Here is a 19,306-nt window from a genome sequence, read left to right as displayed (position 1 = left end):
TTGACAAACAAAGAATTTTCACGCAAAATTTTAAAGACCAACCTGACCTGCTCCACATGCGAATCCCAATTATCAGAAAAAAACAAAATATCATCCAGATAAACAATCAAAAATTTATCCAGATACTTCCGGAAAATGTCATGCATAAAGGACTGAAAAACTGAAGGCGCATTGGAGAGCCCAAAAGGCATCACCAAGTACTCAAAATGACCTTCGGGCGTATTGAATGCGGTTTTCCATTCATCACCTTGCTTAATGCGCACAAGGTTGTACGCACCACGAAGGTCTATCTTGGTGAACCACTTGGCACCCTTAATCCGGGCAAACAAGTCAGACAACAGCGGTAAAGGATACTGAAATTTGACAGTGATCTTATTTAAAAGCCGATAATCAATACAAGGTCTCAAAGATCCGTCCTTTTTTGCCACAAAAAAGAATCCCGCACCAAGAGGGGAAGAAGACGGACGAATATGTCCTTTCTCCAGAGACTCCTTGATATATGAACGCATAGCGGTATGTTCAGGTACCGACAGATTAAACAGTCTTCCCTTAGGAAATTTACTGCCTGGGATCAAATCTATAGCACAGTCACAGTCCCTATGAGGAGGCAGTGCACTGGACTCAGACTCACTGAAGACATCCTGATAATCAGACAAATACTCCGGAACTTCCGAAGGCGTAGAAGAAGCAATAGACACAGGCAGGGAATCCCCATGAATACCACGACAGCCCCAACTTGAGACTGACATAGCCTTCCAGTCCAGGACTGGATTATGGGTCTGTAACCATGGCAGCCCTAAAACAACCAAATCATGCATTTTATGTAAAACCAGGAAACGTATCACCTCGCGGTGTTCAGGAGTCATGCACATGGTAACCTGTGTCCAATACTGCGGTTTATTTGCTGCCAATGGTGTAGCATCAATACCCCTAAGAGGAATAGGATTTTCTAATGGTTCAAGAGTAAAACCACAGCGCTTAGCAAATGAGAGATCCATGAGACTCAGGGCAGCACCTGAATCTACAAACGCCATGACAGGATAAGATGACAGTGAGCAAATCAAAGTTACAGACAGAATAAATTTAGGTTGCAAATTACCAACGGTGACAGGACTAACAACCTTAGATATACGTTTAGAGCATGCTGAGATAACATGTGTAGAATCACCACAGTAGTAGCACAAGCCATTCTGGCGTCTATGAATTTTCCGCTCATTTCTAGTCAGGATTCTATCACATTGCATTAAATCAGGTGTCTGTTCAGACAACACCATGAGGGAATTTGCGGTTTTTCTATCACATTGCACCGAATTAGGTGTCTGTTCAGACAACACCATGAGGGAATTTGCGGTTTTGCGCTCCCGCAACCGCCGGTCAATTTGAATAGCCAGTGCCATAGTATCATTCAGACCTGTGGGAATGGGAAAACCCACCATAACATTCTTAATGGCTTCAGAAAGGCCATTTCTAAAATTAGCGGCCAGTGCACACTCGTTCCAATGTGTCAGCACGGACCATTTCCGAAATTTTTGGCAATACACTTCAGCCTCGTCCTGCCCCTGAGACATAGCCAGCAAGGCCTTTTCTGCCTGAATCTCAAGATTGGGTTCCTCATAAAGTAAACCGAGCGCCAGAAAAAACGCATCAAGATCAGCCAATGCCGGATCTCCTGGCGCCAGCGAAAAAGCCCAATCCTGAGGGTCGCCCCGTAAGAACGAAATAACAATTTTTACTTGCTGAGCAGAATCTCCAGATGAACAGGGTCTCAGGGACAAAAACAATTTACAATTATTCACGAAATTCCTAAACTTAAACCTGTCTCCGGAAAACAGTTCAGGAATCGGTATTTTAGGTTCTGACCTAGGATTTCTGATAACATAGTCTTGTATGCCCTGCACACGAGTAGCCAGCTGGTCCACACTTGTAATCAAGGTCTGGACATTCATGTCTGCAGCAAGCATAGCCACTCTGAGGTAAAGGGGAAGAAGAAAAAAAAAAAAACAACTCAGAATCTTCTTTCTTATAATCCCTCTTCTGCAATGCATTAAACATTTAATACTGGCCTGGCAAACTGTTATGACCCCAATGGCGAGGGTCTCAGAGGAACGTGGAAGTCTGCAGAGTACAAAAATCCAGCTCATAGGGCAGTGGTAACTGGGTTGACCATATATCTACTCCTAACGCCAACACTAGAAGTAGCCGGGGATCATTCCTACGTTGATTCTAGATGACACGCGCCAGCCGGAGAATCTAGCTACCCCTAGCAGAGGAAAACAAAGACCTTTCTTGCCTCCAGAGAAGGGGACCCCAAAGCTGGATAGAAGCCCCCCACAAATAATGACGGTTAGGTAAGAGGAAATGACAAACACAGAAATGAACCAGGTTTAGCACAGAGAGGCCCGCTTACTGATAGCAGAATAAAGAAAGGTAACTTATATGGTCAACAAAAACCCTATCAAAATCCACACTGGAAATTCAAGAACCCCCGAACCGTCTAACGGTCCGGGGGGAGAACACCAGCCCCCTAGAGCTTCCAGCAAAGGTCAGGATATAGATTTGGAACAAGCTGGACAAAAATACAAAACCAAAACAAATAGCAAAAAGCAAAAGGCAGACTTAGCTGATATAACTGGAACCAGGATCAGTAGACAAGAGCACAGCAGACTAGCTCTGATAACTACGTTGCCAGGCATTGAACTGAAGGTCCAGGGAGCTTATATAGCAACACCCCTAACTAACGACCCAGGTGCGGATAAAAGGAATGACAGAAAAACCAGAGTCAAAAAACTAGTAACCACTAGAGGGAGCAAAAAGCAAATTCACAACAGGAAGCCAAGGAGAAGACGGCCTTTTCGACACCTGATGGATGCTTCCAGTATGTCCGGATGCCATTTGGCCTACAGGGAGCTCCGGCGACCTTCCAGAGGGCTATGGATAGAGTCCTTGCACCCCATAAGGCCTACGCTGCTGCGTACCTAGATGATATCGTCATCTTTAGCCCGGACTGGGAGAGTCATCTGGAGAAAGTCCAAGCGGTGTTTGATGCTCTGAGAGAGGCGGGGTTTACAATAAACCCGAAGAAGTGTGCCTTGGGTAAGGAAGAAGCTAAATACCTAGGCTATATAGTGGGTCGTGGAGAAATAAAGCCCCAAATCAGGAAAGTGGAGGCAATCCAAACATGGCCGAAACCACTCTCCAAGAAGCAAGTTAAAGCCTTTCTGGGAATCGTGGGATATTACAGAAGGTTCATCCCGAACTTCGCCACAGTAGCTGCGCCTCTGACTGATCTGTTAAAGGGGACAAAATCAGTGATGGTTAAATGGTCCGAAGAGACAGATTCAGCCTTCCAAGAGTTGAAAGGGGCTCTATGTAAGCAGCCCGTTCTGATGGCTCCAGACTTTAATAAAGAATTTATTCTTCAGACAGATGCCTCAGATGTTGGGGTAGGAGCAGTTCTTTCCCAAGAGCTACATGGGGAGGAGCATCCTGTGCTCTATCTGAGTAGAAAGCTGTCCTCATCTGAGAAGAACTACTCAGTCGTGGAAAAAGAGTGTTTGACCATAAAGTGGGCGGTGGACACGTTACGGTACTATCTACTGGGTCATAAATTCAGACTGATATCTGACCATGCCCCACTAAGATGGATGAGGGAAACAAAGGGTAGAAATGCTAGGGTCACCCGTTGGTTCTTAGCCCTGCAGGACTTCAGTTTCCATGTGAAACATAGGGCCGGAAAGCTGCACGGTAATGCGGATGCCCTATCAAGAATCCCTTGTTTAGTGGGGAAAAGTGCCAAGCCCCACGGCTTTAGGCAGAGGGGGGAGGTATGTAGCATGGCTAAAGGGTGTGTAGTCGATGGGAGGTATGTGCCACATAAGTGCCTTGTTGCTGTAATGTAGCCCGGACTATTTCTTTGTTGTATATAACCATGTATATATGTGTGTTCAGGACCTGTGGTGATGTCAGACCACATGGCTAATCATGTGATGGGTTACTGGGTGTGGTTAGCTTTATATAAGACAGGCTATTGCTTAACACAGTGGGATATGTGTGGAGGTGAAACCCTCCTGAGTGTGAAGGCTATAGGACTGAGCCTGAAGGACTGGACACGTTGTTTTTCTTTTCCTGAACCAAAGGCTATTTTGTTTGCTGTTATTTTTGCCATGTGGTTTATGAGGTAATAAACCTTTGAACTTTTGTTGGAACCTGCCTCCTACGTGTCAGCCGTCGCACCTGAGTGAGTGAAATCCCTACAGTATGTATGTATGTGTGTTTGTATATGTGTATGTGTGCATGTATGTTTGTGTATGTATGTGTATGTGTGTATGTGTTTGTATATGTGTATGTATGTGTGTATGTGTATGTGTGTGTATGTATGTATGTATGTGTGTTTGTATATGTGTATGTGTGCATGTATGTTTGTGTATGTATGTGTGTATATGTTTGTATATGTGTATGTGTGTGTATGTGTGTGTATATGTGTGTATGTGTATATGTGTATATGTGTGTATGTGTTTGTATATGTGTATGTATGTGTGTATGTGTTTGTATGTGTGTATATGTGTATGTATGTGTGTGTATGTATGTGTATGTGTGTGTGTATGTGTGTGTATGTGTGTATATGTGTGTATGTGTGTGTATATGTGTGTATATGTGTGTATGTGTTTGTATATGTGTATGTATGTGTGTATGTGTGTGTATATGTGTGTATGTCTGTGTATGTATGTGTGTGTGTATGTATGTGTTTGTATATGTGTATGTGTGTGTATGTATGTATGTGTGTATGTATGTGTGTATATGTTTGTATATGTGTATGTGTGTACGGGGCAGCACGGTGGCGCAGTGGTTAGCACAGCAGCCTTGCAGCGCTGGAGTCCTGGGTTCTAATCCCACAAAGGACAACATCTGCAAAGAGTTTGTATGTTCTCTCCGTGCATGGGTTTCCTCCCACATTCCAAAGACATACTGATAGGGAATTTAGATTGTGAGCCCAATCGGGGACAGTGATGATAATGTGTGCAAACTGTAAAGCGCTGCGGAATATGTTAGCGCTATATAAAAAAAAGATTATTATTATTATGTATGAGTATGTGTGTATGTGTTGGTACTGTATATGTGTGTGTGTATCTATGTGTATATGTATGTGTGTATCTATGTGTATATGTGTGTGTATGTGTTGGTATATGTATGTGTGTGTGTGTGTTCGTGGGGGGCCCAAATTAAGACTTTTGCTTTGGGGTCTCGTAATTTCTATGTGCACCACTGAGCGTGACATTGTAAAATCGTCTATAACCTGATATTAATGTTTTGCCATTAATATTAATGATTCCTTCCGGGGGCGACACAAACACTCACATCTGTAAATGTCATTGACCTTCCCGCTGACTTGTGATGAAGCGCTCGCACGGCGGAGTCACCGAGGACGGATTCTGGACTTTATATCGGCGTGTGAACTAATGAAACCATCCTGACCCCGATACACTGTAGTAAGGGATACGAGCTGGGGATGATCCCGCAGTCCCAGGTTCATTTACCGTAATTTGCATTTAATTAAGAAAAGCTTTGGTACTATTGTGTTCCTGGTGTCAGCTATCGAGCTGCAGCCATACAATAAAGTGATTAATCACCGGCAGGTACAGACTGCGGACCCATACTGGGAAAGGAGTAAGACAATTAGACTTTAACCTTTTTTACCCCTTCCTGGCAGATGTAATTTTCTTCCAATTTATCCCTCACCACCCCTTGATTTTAGCGAATTGAAATTTTGTGATATTTGCTAAAATTCGCACAAACACAGATTCTCTGAAGAAATCCTGCAATCATCAATGACCGTTGGAAGAAGATTTCTGCATGAATCCTCCAGGGAAAGCAATGGAATGCAGAGTGGCCAGTAAAAATGATTGGCGGCCATTGTTATCTATATTCTAGAAGTGACGGAGATACTAATGGGAACCAAAATGGAATCAGCATTAGGCCGGTTTCATACATCTGTGTTTCTCAGTCCGCACTCGGACCGGCCCGAGGGTCTTCTAACCTAAAGTCAACAGCCTCATACATGCGTTTAAAACTTTCAGAATCCGGTCAGAAGACTCGTAGTCAGACAACTCATGGCGGCCCAAGCATGGAAAGAAGGATGTGTGAAACCGGGCATGGGTAAATTGTGGCCTACCGGGTCTTGGGGACTCGCTAGCTACTATATCAGGGGTTACAATCAGGAACAGGCTGGTCACATTGGATTTGAAGAGTTAGTTTGGGGGACATCATTACCGAAAGGGGCCCAGGATGGAGAACATTATACCAGGAAGGGGCCCAGGATGGAGAACATTATACCAGGAAGGGGCCCAGGATGGAGAACATTATACCAGGAAGGGGCCCAGGATGGGGATGTTACCACATTATACCAGAAAGGGACCCAGGATGGAGAACATTTTACCAGGAAGGGGCCCAGGATGGAGAACATTATACCAGGAAGGGGCCCAGGATGGAGAACATTATACCAGGAAGGGGCCCAGGATGGGGATGTTACCACATTATACCAGAAAGGGACCCAGGATGGAGAACATTTTACCAGGAAGGGGCACAGGATGGGGAACATTATACCAGGAAGAGGCACAGGATGGAGAACATTATATCAGAAGGGGCCCAGGATGGGGAACATTATACCAGGAAGGGGCCCAGGATGGGGAACATTATACCAGGAAGGGGCCCAGGATAGGATTGTTACCACAATATGGAGGGCTAACACGTATGTCTATATCAGATTTAGAATACCATAAGGCTATAAGGGCGGACATGCAGTTGGAGACCCAGGTCCAAATTTTGCACCATCGGACTCTAGTTTCGCCACTGAATGGTGATCCTGGTAAACATGCTTTATAATTGGGAAGGCGATGGTGGGGTACACTGATGGACCACTTCGGCTATGTTGCCAAACAGTCCACATGTTATTCCGCTTAAGCTATTCCACCGTGACATCTATAAGATCATCGCAATATATTTTGCTGCACATTTCATTCATATTAATTAAATTTTAAACAGTACATTTTTTATTAGGGGGCTGGCATCACAGCAAAGGCAGATATCAACCCTCCTGGGCTAAAACGGGCCTACAATATTCTTGTCAAACATTCTAGTGGGGTGTCTTTCCTTACATTTTCATTTTCCTTAATATATCTCAAAATATTTGGTACAATATGATCAGATTTGAAAAAAAAAACAACATGATTTTTGTGATACTCCGTCGGGAGATATGCATGTTACATGCGTCTATAGGTTGTAATCTGAATTAGCATCTTATTTCGTTAACGTATTGAATTTAAATAATAACAAATTGTTTTAAAAAAAAATAGTGTAAAAAATGGGAGGACACATTAAAATACATTTTTTAGCCGATAGTGGAGTAGGTGGGAGTCTAACTGTGACCTTGAACTGGCTTGCTGACAAAAGTAATAAATATCAATGTACCTACCATTTAGACTACTCCGGTCAATCGAATTGGTATCCACTGGCCAGTACATCCCATGTTGACCTATAAGAAGAGAAAAATAAAATGTATTATGCATATTATAGTTGTTGCCAATAATGACCCTCATGTATCAAAAAAGGGTAGTCATAACCAGATTTATGTTCCCACCGGTGTCTAAAAATGTACAATATTCCCATTCTGTAAAGCAGGCTGGTGGGTTCACATTGCAGCAACCCCCAGTAATCCCAGGATTCTGCTATACAGTATACTGCCTCTCTATTCTACACAGACTTGTTTTGGATCTTCATACTACAAGAAACATGAGAGTACTGCAGCTCCTGTGATGTCATGACTTTTGACCCTCCGCGAGTCCCAACTCAGTGTGAGAGGCGTGGGCATCGACGGGAATCAGAAGATGATGCCGCGAGAACCAGACGGGAGACGATGAGGAGTGGAGGGTCGGGGAGGTGAACGGTAAGCTGAGTTTAAGGGTTTCTTTATTTTTTACATTCTCTATTTATTACACTTTGGGGTCTGTAGAGACCACGAAGTATAATAAGGGCTATTAAATTTGCAGATAATTTATGGTATTCCTAGGAAAATCCGTGTGAACAGGCGAGTTCTAATTTTGCCTGATTCGCTCATGTCTAGTTGTATGTTGATGACTAGTGATATGGAGGCTTGGCGGAAAGATGATTGGATGATTGGAAAATAGGATTTAAATAAATATGATCTAGTCATAGATGCCTAAACTCTATCAAACTCATTGATTTTGCCCTGCTGACTCTCCCCGACAGATGATGATGTGGGAAGGAAGGATTGGGCATGTTGAATGTTCAATTCTCAGGAAATATAAGATGCACCCGGATGTGTTCAGGCAGTGATTGCATGCAGTGGTCTAATGCGTACTCGGTTGGAACATGAAGTATGGAGATCAATGGGGTACTGAGACAATGGGGGAAGAGGAGCAGTGGGGGAACGGTAATGTGAGGAAACTATCTTTAGGTTGTTTTTTCTGTATCTTTAACTCAATGATAACAGCCGTAAGACTAAACCAAACCTTCTACTCATCTGATGATAAATGCAATCCCGCAATGTTCTAGGCTCCGACTTTCTGCCTAATAGACCATGTCCTGATATCTGTCTCGTCTCCAGATATACATAAATATATGACATGTTAGTGTCTGGCTCTGGGATCCCAGAAGCTGCCAATCTCTTGTCGAAGAAGAAAAATAATATTTTTGCGCCTACCAATTAGAGCCACCGAGACTTCCCCTTCCCCCCTATAATCCATATCGCTGGCTCGCTCTTGTTTGACAATCTCCGATGGACCAGAGAGATCACGTAACACATGACAGACGTAATACAGATTCCTATCACATCTCCTCTGCCCACCCTACTTGATGGCTTCCATTTGACATTTACTTGGCTGTAGAGAAATTGCCTTTATTACATGTAATTGTGACAGTCAATCTCATCTACACTGAACGCCTAAGCCTAAATTTACTTGTCATAAGAAATAACGCAGATGCCATGTCCTATTTATACCGGGACATGAATCGTAGACAAGGCTTGGTTTGCTAAGAATCGGACTCCGATGGTGGCTTTCTCCAAAGCTTAATAAAGACTCTACGGGAAGACATGTAAAATTTCCTTTAGACAGCTAGAGATTGCCACATTTAAGGAAGAAGGACTGAGATGACATCTACATTTTGACTTTGCCCTACTGATGCCATGCACCGGGGAAGATGGCCAAATGTTGTTGATCTCCTGAAATGTATCAGATCAACAATGTGACCCAACTCATCTGCATGGAGATTTATGAAGACCACTGCAAAGAGTGATCTTGTCATTGCAATGGCAGTTCCCCACCAGTCACCACCATGGAGATCAACCCAAGATCAGTTCTTTGACCAGTGCATGGGTTGTGGATGGAGCTAAAAATTTCACAACAGCTCTCACTGCCAGGTTAAGGTTACTACCCGTAACACTGAAAGAAAAGGGAATTCTTTCAGCCAGATTTTAAGGGTTAGTCTAGTTTAGAAAACTTATTTTGATATTACTTTCATTAGGAAATTCTGATCCTCATCTCTTGGCCAAATTGGAGAGCAGTTCCAAAAAAACATCTGTCTCCATGGAGGATCTGTCCTGGGTAATACTTAACTTCGCCTGCGGTGGTGCTGCAGGGAAATTAAACATTTACAGTCAGGTTTACCTACTGATTACAACTGATCGCAAGGGATATTAGCACTTTTTCCAAGCTTTACAAATAAGAGAATCTACCTACAGTTTTGTTTCAAACAGATTCTCTCAAATTTGGAAAATGGATTTGATTTATTCCAAATAAAATTAGCTCTGAATTTAAAGTTCCCCCACTGCCATGAGAAGATTTTTATTGTGGTCTGATGTTTCTCCAGAGGCAGTATAATAAACCAATGAGAGGGAAGGTGTTAAAAAGAATACAATATCCTTATCTGTCTCCTCATGTGGATATGACCAGGTGGGCTTCAGTAGGAGAAGAACCAAAGACCAACGTGGAGGGCCAAGGAAGCTGCAGTGGAGCTGTCATTAGGAGTCAGGTGAAAGCTTGGCACAGGTAAGTGTACCATTTTTTTTAACCCTTTCTGGCTCTCAAAAAAGAACAACGTAAAATAGTGGAAAATTTGATTGTGCAAATTGAATCCCAAAAATGTTGTATTTCCTACAATGCCTTCTTTTTTGTCTAGTCAGTTTATTATCAAGGGACCCCTCTAACAAGTAGGGATAGTCCAAAGCACAGAACTTTTACATACCAGGATGAACATCAAGAGAAGAGCAGCTGTGGAAACAGGATAATTTTGTGATACTCTGTCGGGAGATGTTTATTCCATATGTGTCTGATCTAAAATTGGCCAACCGTTGGTTGTGAAGTGAATTGCACATTGTCAGAGATTTCACTTGCATGTTGAGATAACAAAATTAAATTTATACCATGAGACATTGGAGACCATATTACAATTCAAGAAGAGGAAAGTGTGGACATGTCTGTATACGTGAAATGGTCGATATTCTGGATAGATAAGGTGCTTCAAGCATAATTTCCAAGTGATAAATTCAATTTTTGCCATGCGGAATTAGGTACAAATTGGCATTAATAGCCTCCGACGAGACCACTCTGACTGTCTCCCAAAACATAGTATAGCTTTTTTGCTTAATTCCGAGATGTGTCGGTAATTTAGAATGATCTAATCATTAAAATTCGACACGAATATAATACTATACTTAACCCCAAAAAAATGATAATCATTCTACAAATTCCCCCAAAAACTCAAAAAGTTAAGTATAACCTATGTTTGCCTTTGCTGTCTTGAGGCACGGGAATGATTTACAAATATCGCGAACGAAAATCGGCAAATCTGCAAATATATTCTACAGCCAATGAAAGGGAATTGCAAGAGCAGCCTGGAAATTATGCCGAGCTTAATTATACTTAATGTGAATTATTCAGAAGCACGGGGAGAGGGACTAAAATTTATTTCATACAAAGAAGCTTGACATTTTAATTGGTCTTTCAAAAAAAGAGACAAAACAATTTCCTCTCCAGAAAATTTACATCATTCCCATCAAAAAACCGAAGACGGCGGCAGAAGCCTCATCGTAGCAGAACTTCATTAACGAGATTAATTAGCGCGTAGATTGTCGGCGCCTCATCAGGTGTGGCGCGGTTCTGGTGAAAAGCGAAACGCGTCGCGCGGGTGAGACCGTTCTGCAAGCACACCATTGGTTTTGTCAGGAGGATGGGGTAGAGGGGGGGTAAAGTTGACAGAATGAGGCCACTGTACCTTGGTCATTAGCCATTTTGTCAGGGTGTTCCACTACAAAGGAAAAAAGAGAGACATTATCATTACATTGTGACAGCTTCTCATAAGACGCTTGACATATCAAATCAGAAATTTTCGTTAGCAGACTTTATACCGGTAGCCAGGCTTAATGTGCATGAAACACTACATTTTGCAATACTCATGCTGAAAGGCTGCCCGTGGAATCATTTGTAGCATTTTTTCTTTATTTTTTGGAAATGTCATAAAAAAATATATATATATATTACGAAAAGGGTAAATTTTGAGATGTGCTATTCGACTGTCAGAGTTACAAGGACTCTTGGAAAGCAGCCGGTACAGGGATAAATGAGGACATAAAACCTGAATGTTCATGCTGATTGCAAATAATATAAAAGATACAATAGTGCTGGATTTCTTTAAAAAATTGTCTACTTTAATAACAGGTATCACCACGCTTAATCTAAGAAAATTCTATATAGTAATATTAATAGATCCAATGTTTTCAGCTATAGTAATATATTATAATAATACATTTTTCTAAATTCAGATTTCTCCAGTAAGAGCTTCAAATCCCGTTCATAGAGGCAAAGATAAAATTCTACCTGTCTACAGCCACCACTAGAGGGAGCTTTAGAGCCTATTGCATACTGTGCATCATACACTTTAAAAGGGGTTGTCCACTACTAGGACAACCCCTTCTTAAATGAAATAGTAAAATAATAAAGCCTATACTCACCTTCCGTGCAGGCACAGTTCCCGTGGTGTCGGCACTCACTCTCCCTAAGCTTGTGATGTGGTGTTGTGACACGTGACACCGGCGGTCCCAATCACCACTGACATTACTGTCTCCACCTTAGTAGGAACTGAGCATGAAGAGGAAGTCTTGGATCAGCTGCCGTCCGGACTTCCTCTTCATTTTCAGTTTGTCCGAAGGCGGAGACAGTAACTCCGATTGGGCGCGGGCATCACGTGTCATAACACCACATCACAGCTCCTGGACCTTGAGTGCCGACACCTCCGGCACCAGCATGGGAGGAGAGTATAGGCTTTATTTTTTATCGGGTCATAACATTTAGTTGCAGAAGGGGGTTGTCCTAGTGGTGGACAACTCCTTTAATGTATAAGCAGTAGAGATGATCGAATCTACCAATATCTAAATTTGGCAGATCTACTCAAATTTGGCCAAGAAATAACATTTGCATAAAACATATTTGATGCAAATAGAATGTTCCTGGTAATGTTCCAGAGTCAATCCCGACACCAGACCTTAATAAACTCAGGGTACCTAAAGCTAATAATACCTCACGGCTCACATGTGCTGCAGCCCCCTCTCCGGCATCTTCACTCTGGGCCAAGTAGACCTCTGACAGCGACAGTCGTGGAGTAATCAGCACTCGGGGGCAGGTGTCACATGCCTTCTTGGTGCTGGAAGTCATGGCGCAAAGTGAAGATGCCAGGCATCATGTGCTGAAGGAAAAAGGAGACCGAACAGAGCTTCAGCGAGGACCAGTCAGGGCATGACAGGTATTGAGAGGACCAAGGAGTGGTGTTTTATAACCCCTTACCAGCCCTCGGAATCCAGCCTGTCAGTAAAGTCTGATTCCCCTGAAGCCAGAAAATTTGAGGAATTCGATTTGTTTAGAATCAATTTGCTTCATTCTAATAACAGTCTACAGTTAGATTTTTTTGCTCCCTCTAGTTGTGGCTGCAGGTAGCTAGAATTTTATAATATAGTTTCAAGGCCATAAAGGAGATTTGGAGCTTGGTATCATAAAAATGAAGTTTCTGGCTCCTATAAAGAAATCTTAAGAGTAACTAAACTTTAATTATTTTTTTTTAGAATTTTGCCCAGCATGTAAAGTTAAGAAAGTTTGCAAATCACTTTATTTGGCCATTTTTCATCACTCCTGTAAAAAAATAAAATAAAATAATTGCATGTAAGTGGTTTACAAACTCCAGCTTTTCCCCAATCTACTATCCTGCCTTCTGCAGCACTGATATCAGCACATACTCATTTGGAGTACAGATGATGGCAGTGATGGATCAGCTCCGCCCCCGTTTGTCTCTTACTCTGGGGAGAATCTGCTGCTGGAGATCATTCTGATAGGCAGAATACTAAGGGTACTGTCTCACAGTGGCACTTTGGTCGCTATGACGGCACGATTCGTGACGTTCCAGCGATATCCATACGATATCGCTGTGTCTGACACACTACTGCGATCAGGGACCCCGCTGAGAATCGTACGTCGTAGCAGATCGTTTGAAAACTTTCTTTCATCGTCAAGTGTCCCGCTGTGGCGGCATGATTGCATCGTGTGACAAAGGTGTGCACGATATTGTATACGATGTGCGCACAGTAACCAACGGCTTCTACATCGCAAATACGTCATGAAATTATCGCTCCAGCGGCGTGCATTGCAAAGTGTGACCGAAGTCTACGACGCTGGAACGATAATCAAGCGACGCTGGAACATCACGGATCGTGCCGTCGTAGCGACCAAAGTGCCACTGTGAGACAGTACCCTAAGAGGAGGAGGCAGGAGCTGACCCATCACTGCCATCATCCGTACTCTACATGGATACGTTCAGCTAAAGGCAGTAATAGGGTCAGGTCTGTTGACATTTTCCTCCTGAGTTCTCTTAACTATGTTAAAGAGGTTATTTAGTTTAGAAAATCCTTCTTTCATACACTGTATTCCTAGTTTATACACAAAGCTTCTCTGTCTGGGATCCTTATCTCTTGGTATGAATGAATATCAGTTACAAAGACTGTCTCTCTCTCTGGAGGACCTGTCCTGCCTTGTATTACAAAGATAACCCATTAATGTGAATGGGAACGGTGTAATACTTAATTTCCCCTGTGGAGGCGCTGCAGAGAAACTGAACAGTGACTGTCACCATTGATTACAGCTGATCGCTGGCAATTTCTGAACGGCTTCTTGTTACAGTACTAAACAAGTAGGGTGATCGTCTAGAGTGGAGAACCCCATAATCACTATAACAAATGTTAAAGCTTATACACTACACCCATATGGTGACACAAGACGCAATATAGATATGTTTCTGTATATAAACTCCTAATAGTTGGGAAATGATTATCTATAAGGTATGTATCGCAGAGTGTTGATGCCTTCATAATCCCTGTTGGCCAACTAGACACGTGGACAGGTATCACATGAAGGATGAGCGGATCGCTTCATAGCAAATCAAATTTGTGTCGAATTTCCACAAAAATTCAGATTTGCCTGAATTAGAAACCCAACAAATTCACACTCACACTGTACTTTGATGGATTATTTTAAGGGTCGAAAAAGGGTTAAAAGATGCTACAAGATTATGCTCACTTGTCTTGTCCAGCATCAGTCCTCCTCTCACTTTTCATCGGCCTTCGGATTTGTCTTCTGTTTGGGTTGAATCTTCCCGAGTTGACTATGCGCAACACGATCATGTTGGGCTCGACGAGCACCATTGATATCAATGACTTGCATCATCCCCCAAGTGACCACATTTGACCTAATCATCGATGAAAGATAAGACCAATCCGAACGAAGGGGACTACCAGGCAGGAAGATGCGGTGGGATGAAGGTGAGTATCATTTTGTTTCAGTATTTTCGAACCGCTTTTTGGATCTTTGTTTATTTTGCTTCGGAATCTGAAGAAGCCTCAGAAAATAATAAATGTCTCCTTGGAGAAGATTAAAGTGAATCTGCCTACAACTAGTTTCAGGTGATTCACATATCTCTAAACGGCACCTTTAATGTAGAGGAGCCATGCTGCCGACAGTTAATTCGCCACTATAAAGAAGTTTTTATCGGTCTTCGGATTTGTCTTCTGTTTGGGTTGAATCTTCCGGTGTTGACTATGCGCCACATGATCATGTTGGGCATGACGCGCACCATTGATATCAATGACTTGCATCGTCACCCAAGTGACCACATTTGACCTAATCATTGAGGAAAGATAAGACCAATCCGAACGAAGCGGATTACCGGGCAGGAAGATCGGTTGGAGGGAGGTGAGTATCATTTCTTTTTTAGTATTTTCTAACCCCTTTTTGGATCTTCGTTTATTTTGCTTCGGAATCTGGAGAAGCCTCAGAAAATAATAAATGTCTCCTTGGAGAAGATTAAAGTGAATCTGCCTACAACTAATTTCAGGAGATTCACTTATCTCTAAAAGGCACCTTTAATGTAAAGGAGCCATGCTGCCATCAGTAAATGCTCCGTTATAAAGAGGTTTCATCGAGAGATGCTCTTAACCAGAGTCTCCACCAAACAGGAGACATGAAGGAGATTTCCATTCACGGTTCTGATGGATTCACATGAAATGTTGTGTTGTATAATGGTGCATAAGATCAAAGGCGGATAACAAACACAGTGCATTACTGGACCTTTCCCCTCCCGGCTCTCTACGCCGGTCGGCACAGTCATCTAGAATTCCTTGGTTCAAGGAAGACGACTTCTAAGAGTGATGGAAATGAAGAGTTTGTATAATGAGGGGCAGAAAGTTTTTCACCATTTACTAAGAACAGAGGGTTCTCAGGATTAGTAATATCAGAAGGTGGATTTATCTTCTCCATCTAACGCCAAGGGTGGAAGGTCTTACCGGAATTAACGCACTCGGTTACGATACAGTATAGTTTTGTGCGGCCGGTTGCATTTTGTCTCTTTTTTTGTGATACATCCTGTTATTTTATGAAATCGGGATTTGGCTTTGGAAAATTTTAGACATTTTGTGATTACAATTTTAATTTTTTTGTTCCAAAATATACTGATTACTTTGTTGTTTTTATATTATTTTGACCCATTTCTTATCCTTTTTGTTCCGTAAAAAAAAATTATATTTTATGTAATAGACAAATGAATTTTCAAGAATCGGCAATCCAGCCCCAATCAGGTACAAAGTAATACAAGAGAAATGCCAGATGGATGTTCTTAAAGGGGACCTGTCATCATGAAAATGATGTCTCAGATGTTATAGAGCTGGAGAAGCTGAGCAGATTGATATATGGGGTTATGGGAAAAGATTGAGTATTACGTGTAATTTATTGATTTCATTTCTGATGATTGTAAAGCTAAAGAGTCTAGGGGGCGGGGCCTCCGCCCACAGGACTCCTAAGCCCGGAATAAGAAGGGATTTCCATCAAATATTTATGTTATACTGAATCTTTTCCCATCAACTTATATATCAATCCGCTCAGCTCCTCCAGCTCTATAGCACACTGTTTTCCTATTTTCATGATTGTTCAACGTGATAATTTCCTATTAATTTATTTCTGTAGGTTTCTATGGGATCCCAATAATATCTAGGGTGGGAAAAGTAAAGACTCAAAAAAAAAAAATGTAAAAAAATTCCCCCATTTCCTAAACCAGCATTGGTTGAAGATCCTAGAATTAAGCTTGTAGGCGGGTTTCCCAACCATTCTAGATGGGGTAGATGATTTATTTACACCCTCTGCCGTCCCTTTAATTAGTCTCGGGGTCTAATGTTACCCCCGAAGGCTTTGGACCCTCCATGTGTACAAGCAGCTAAGGGGCCCAATTGCTGGGGGCCCAAATCAGCAACTCAGCAGTTCCACCTAGAGGTGAAGTTATGCAAAACTTTAGACAATGGGATAATGAATGCATATTAATGGAAGGCATAAAGTGCGGACCAAAATAATAACAATAAGCCCCAATGAATCAGGGCCCCATTCCACATTTTCGTAATTAGTCCCAACCCTAGGTAATTTATTTTGGACCCTGGTCTTCTGTTAAATATATTCAGGTCACAAATCATCGGAAAAATATAAACCTGTAACCACCAAACCGTCCCCGAACAATGACAGCAATAACATTTAATTGCTAGTACAATCCTGAGCATTAGGTGGCGCTATACAATAAAAAACCCGCTCTGTTTTTTTTTTTAAGGCCATCAAATTGCAATTTTTGCAAATGTGATAAGTAAAACGCATCTAATATGCAATGAGATTACTTTCTATTAATCACATCTCTATGTTGCGGTGTTAAAGTTGAGTTTTTAATTTAACCGCGGCTTCGTTTTTATGGAGTAGCCCATTTAGGTCTATTACAATCAGCGCGTCCTTGATTGTCTTTTTGTCTGTTTGCCTTTTCTTTAACCCTTGATAGGCCGCATGCAAACAGCGGCGGCAATCAGGAACAAACGGCTGCCTGCTACTAGTGGCTACATGGACAATACTCTCTATACTATATAATACTATATTACTCTTCTTGTGGCAAAGGAGGTTTTATGCCGCAGAATCTGAGAATTAAATGCTTCTATGGAAATAACATTTTATATGAATTTGTGGCTTTCGAGGTCTGATTCTGTTTGGTTTTGTCCCATACTATACTGCAGGGTTGTGTGGCCGAATCATCAATTATTGGGGTCGTATGGGATCTACTTTTAGGGGAAGGTGATTTTTGCAAGACAGTGCCCCGGGGCAACAAGCTTCCGAATATCATCCCACATAATACTGCCATATCCTACCACAGTAATACTGCCAAATACTAGTCTGATAATACTGCCAAATATTACTATGTTAATAATGTTATATACATCCCAAATAATACTACCAAATAATACCATGATAATACTGCCACATACATCCCATATAATACTGCCATGTATTACCATGATAATACTATGTTAATACTGCCATGTAAAGCCCACAGTAATACTGCCAAATACTAATCTGATAATACTGCAAATATTACTATGTTAATAATGTTATATACATCCCAAATAATACTACCAAATAATACCATGTCAATACTACTGCCATGATAGATGATACTGACATTTTATAACAAGATTATACTGCCATACACAGCACACATAATACCACCATGTAATGCCAAGATATGTCTATATACTGTACAGTCCTCACGATGCTGACAAAATATCAAGATAATACTGCCATATACGACACACATAATGCCACCATATAATGCAAAGATTATATTTTTATATACAGCCTACATGATACTGATACATAATGCTGAGATAATATTGCCATACACAGCTTGTCATAATGTGTGATTTGGACCCTAAAATACTGCAATATACAACCCACATAACACCTCCATATTATGCTAAGATGTTGACACATACGACTAAGATAATACTGCCGTATAATACCTCCATTCAATACTATCACATAATACCAAGCTAATACTGCCATATACCGCTCACAGAATGCTGCCATATAATACCAAGATATTGCATAAAAAGGTAACTATAATACTGCTATATACAAACCGCAACATAATGCCAACATAATACTGCCATATACAGCTCATATAATGCCGCAAATAATAATGCCAATAAAGTACTGTCATATACAGTCAACGTAATGCCACTGCATAATGACAAAATAATACTGCTACATACCGCTGTCTAAGTATACAGCCATATAATGCCAAGATATTGCATAAAAAGGTAACTATAATACTGATATATACAAACCACAACATAATGCCAACATAATACTACCATATACAGCTCATATAACGCCGCAAATAATAATGCCAATAAAGTACTGTCATATACAGCCAACGTAATGCCACTGCATAATGACAAGATAATACTGCTATATACCGCTGTCTAAATATGCAGCCATATAATGCCGTATTACTTCCCACATAATGCTGTAATCCTCATCCCATATAATTAATTTACTGCTATATAACGCTGCTTAGCTTTAACTTGTTCAGTAACAACAATATATATTTATTAGAAGCGACAACTAATGGTGCAAAATAAAAATACAGCTATAATGCGCAGTCACTTTTTTTTTTGCAAGGGGGAGGGGTGCTGCTTCTTCTATTATTATATAAACACTCGTAAAATAAGTATTATTCTGATATTTAATACTTAATACAGCTTTGTGTGAGGCTGGGGAAGCTTTCGGATAAAAGCGCAAAAGTTAAATAATATCAATGTTATAAATGGCAGATGTGCGCGCTGCCTAGTGGACGGTCCTGGTACTGCGCCTTATGAAAAAAAATGTTTGCAGCC

The 19,306-nt window shown here is 41.4% G+C and overlaps 1 protein-coding gene across 2 annotated transcripts in view; it reads right to left on the bottom strand.

The window, feature by feature from the left end:
- Window positions 1–19,306, bottom strand: part of DCC (DCC netrin 1 receptor) — a 1,118,040-nt gene that overhangs the window by 89,441 nt on the left and 1,009,293 nt on the right. For both annotated transcript variants that reach the window (XM_077282231.1, XM_077282240.1), the window contains exons 21-22: window positions 11,287–11,319; window positions 7,469–7,528 (exon numbers count right to left, since the gene is read on the bottom strand). In XM_077282231.1, coding sequence (XP_077138346.1) covers window positions 7,469–7,528; window positions 11,287–11,319 — 93 coding nt within the window. The remainder of the gene's footprint in view (window positions 1–7,468; window positions 7,529–11,286; window positions 11,320–19,306) is intronic.

This window comes from Ranitomeya variabilis, chromosome 1, assembly GCF_051348905.1.
Source record: "Ranitomeya variabilis isolate aRanVar5 chromosome 1, aRanVar5.hap1, whole genome shotgun sequence".
Taxonomy (NCBI): domain Eukaryota; kingdom Metazoa; phylum Chordata; class Amphibia; order Anura; family Dendrobatidae; genus Ranitomeya; species Ranitomeya variabilis.
Note: the sequence above shows the minus strand (reverse complement) of the source record. Positions and strands in the feature narration are given on the sequence as shown.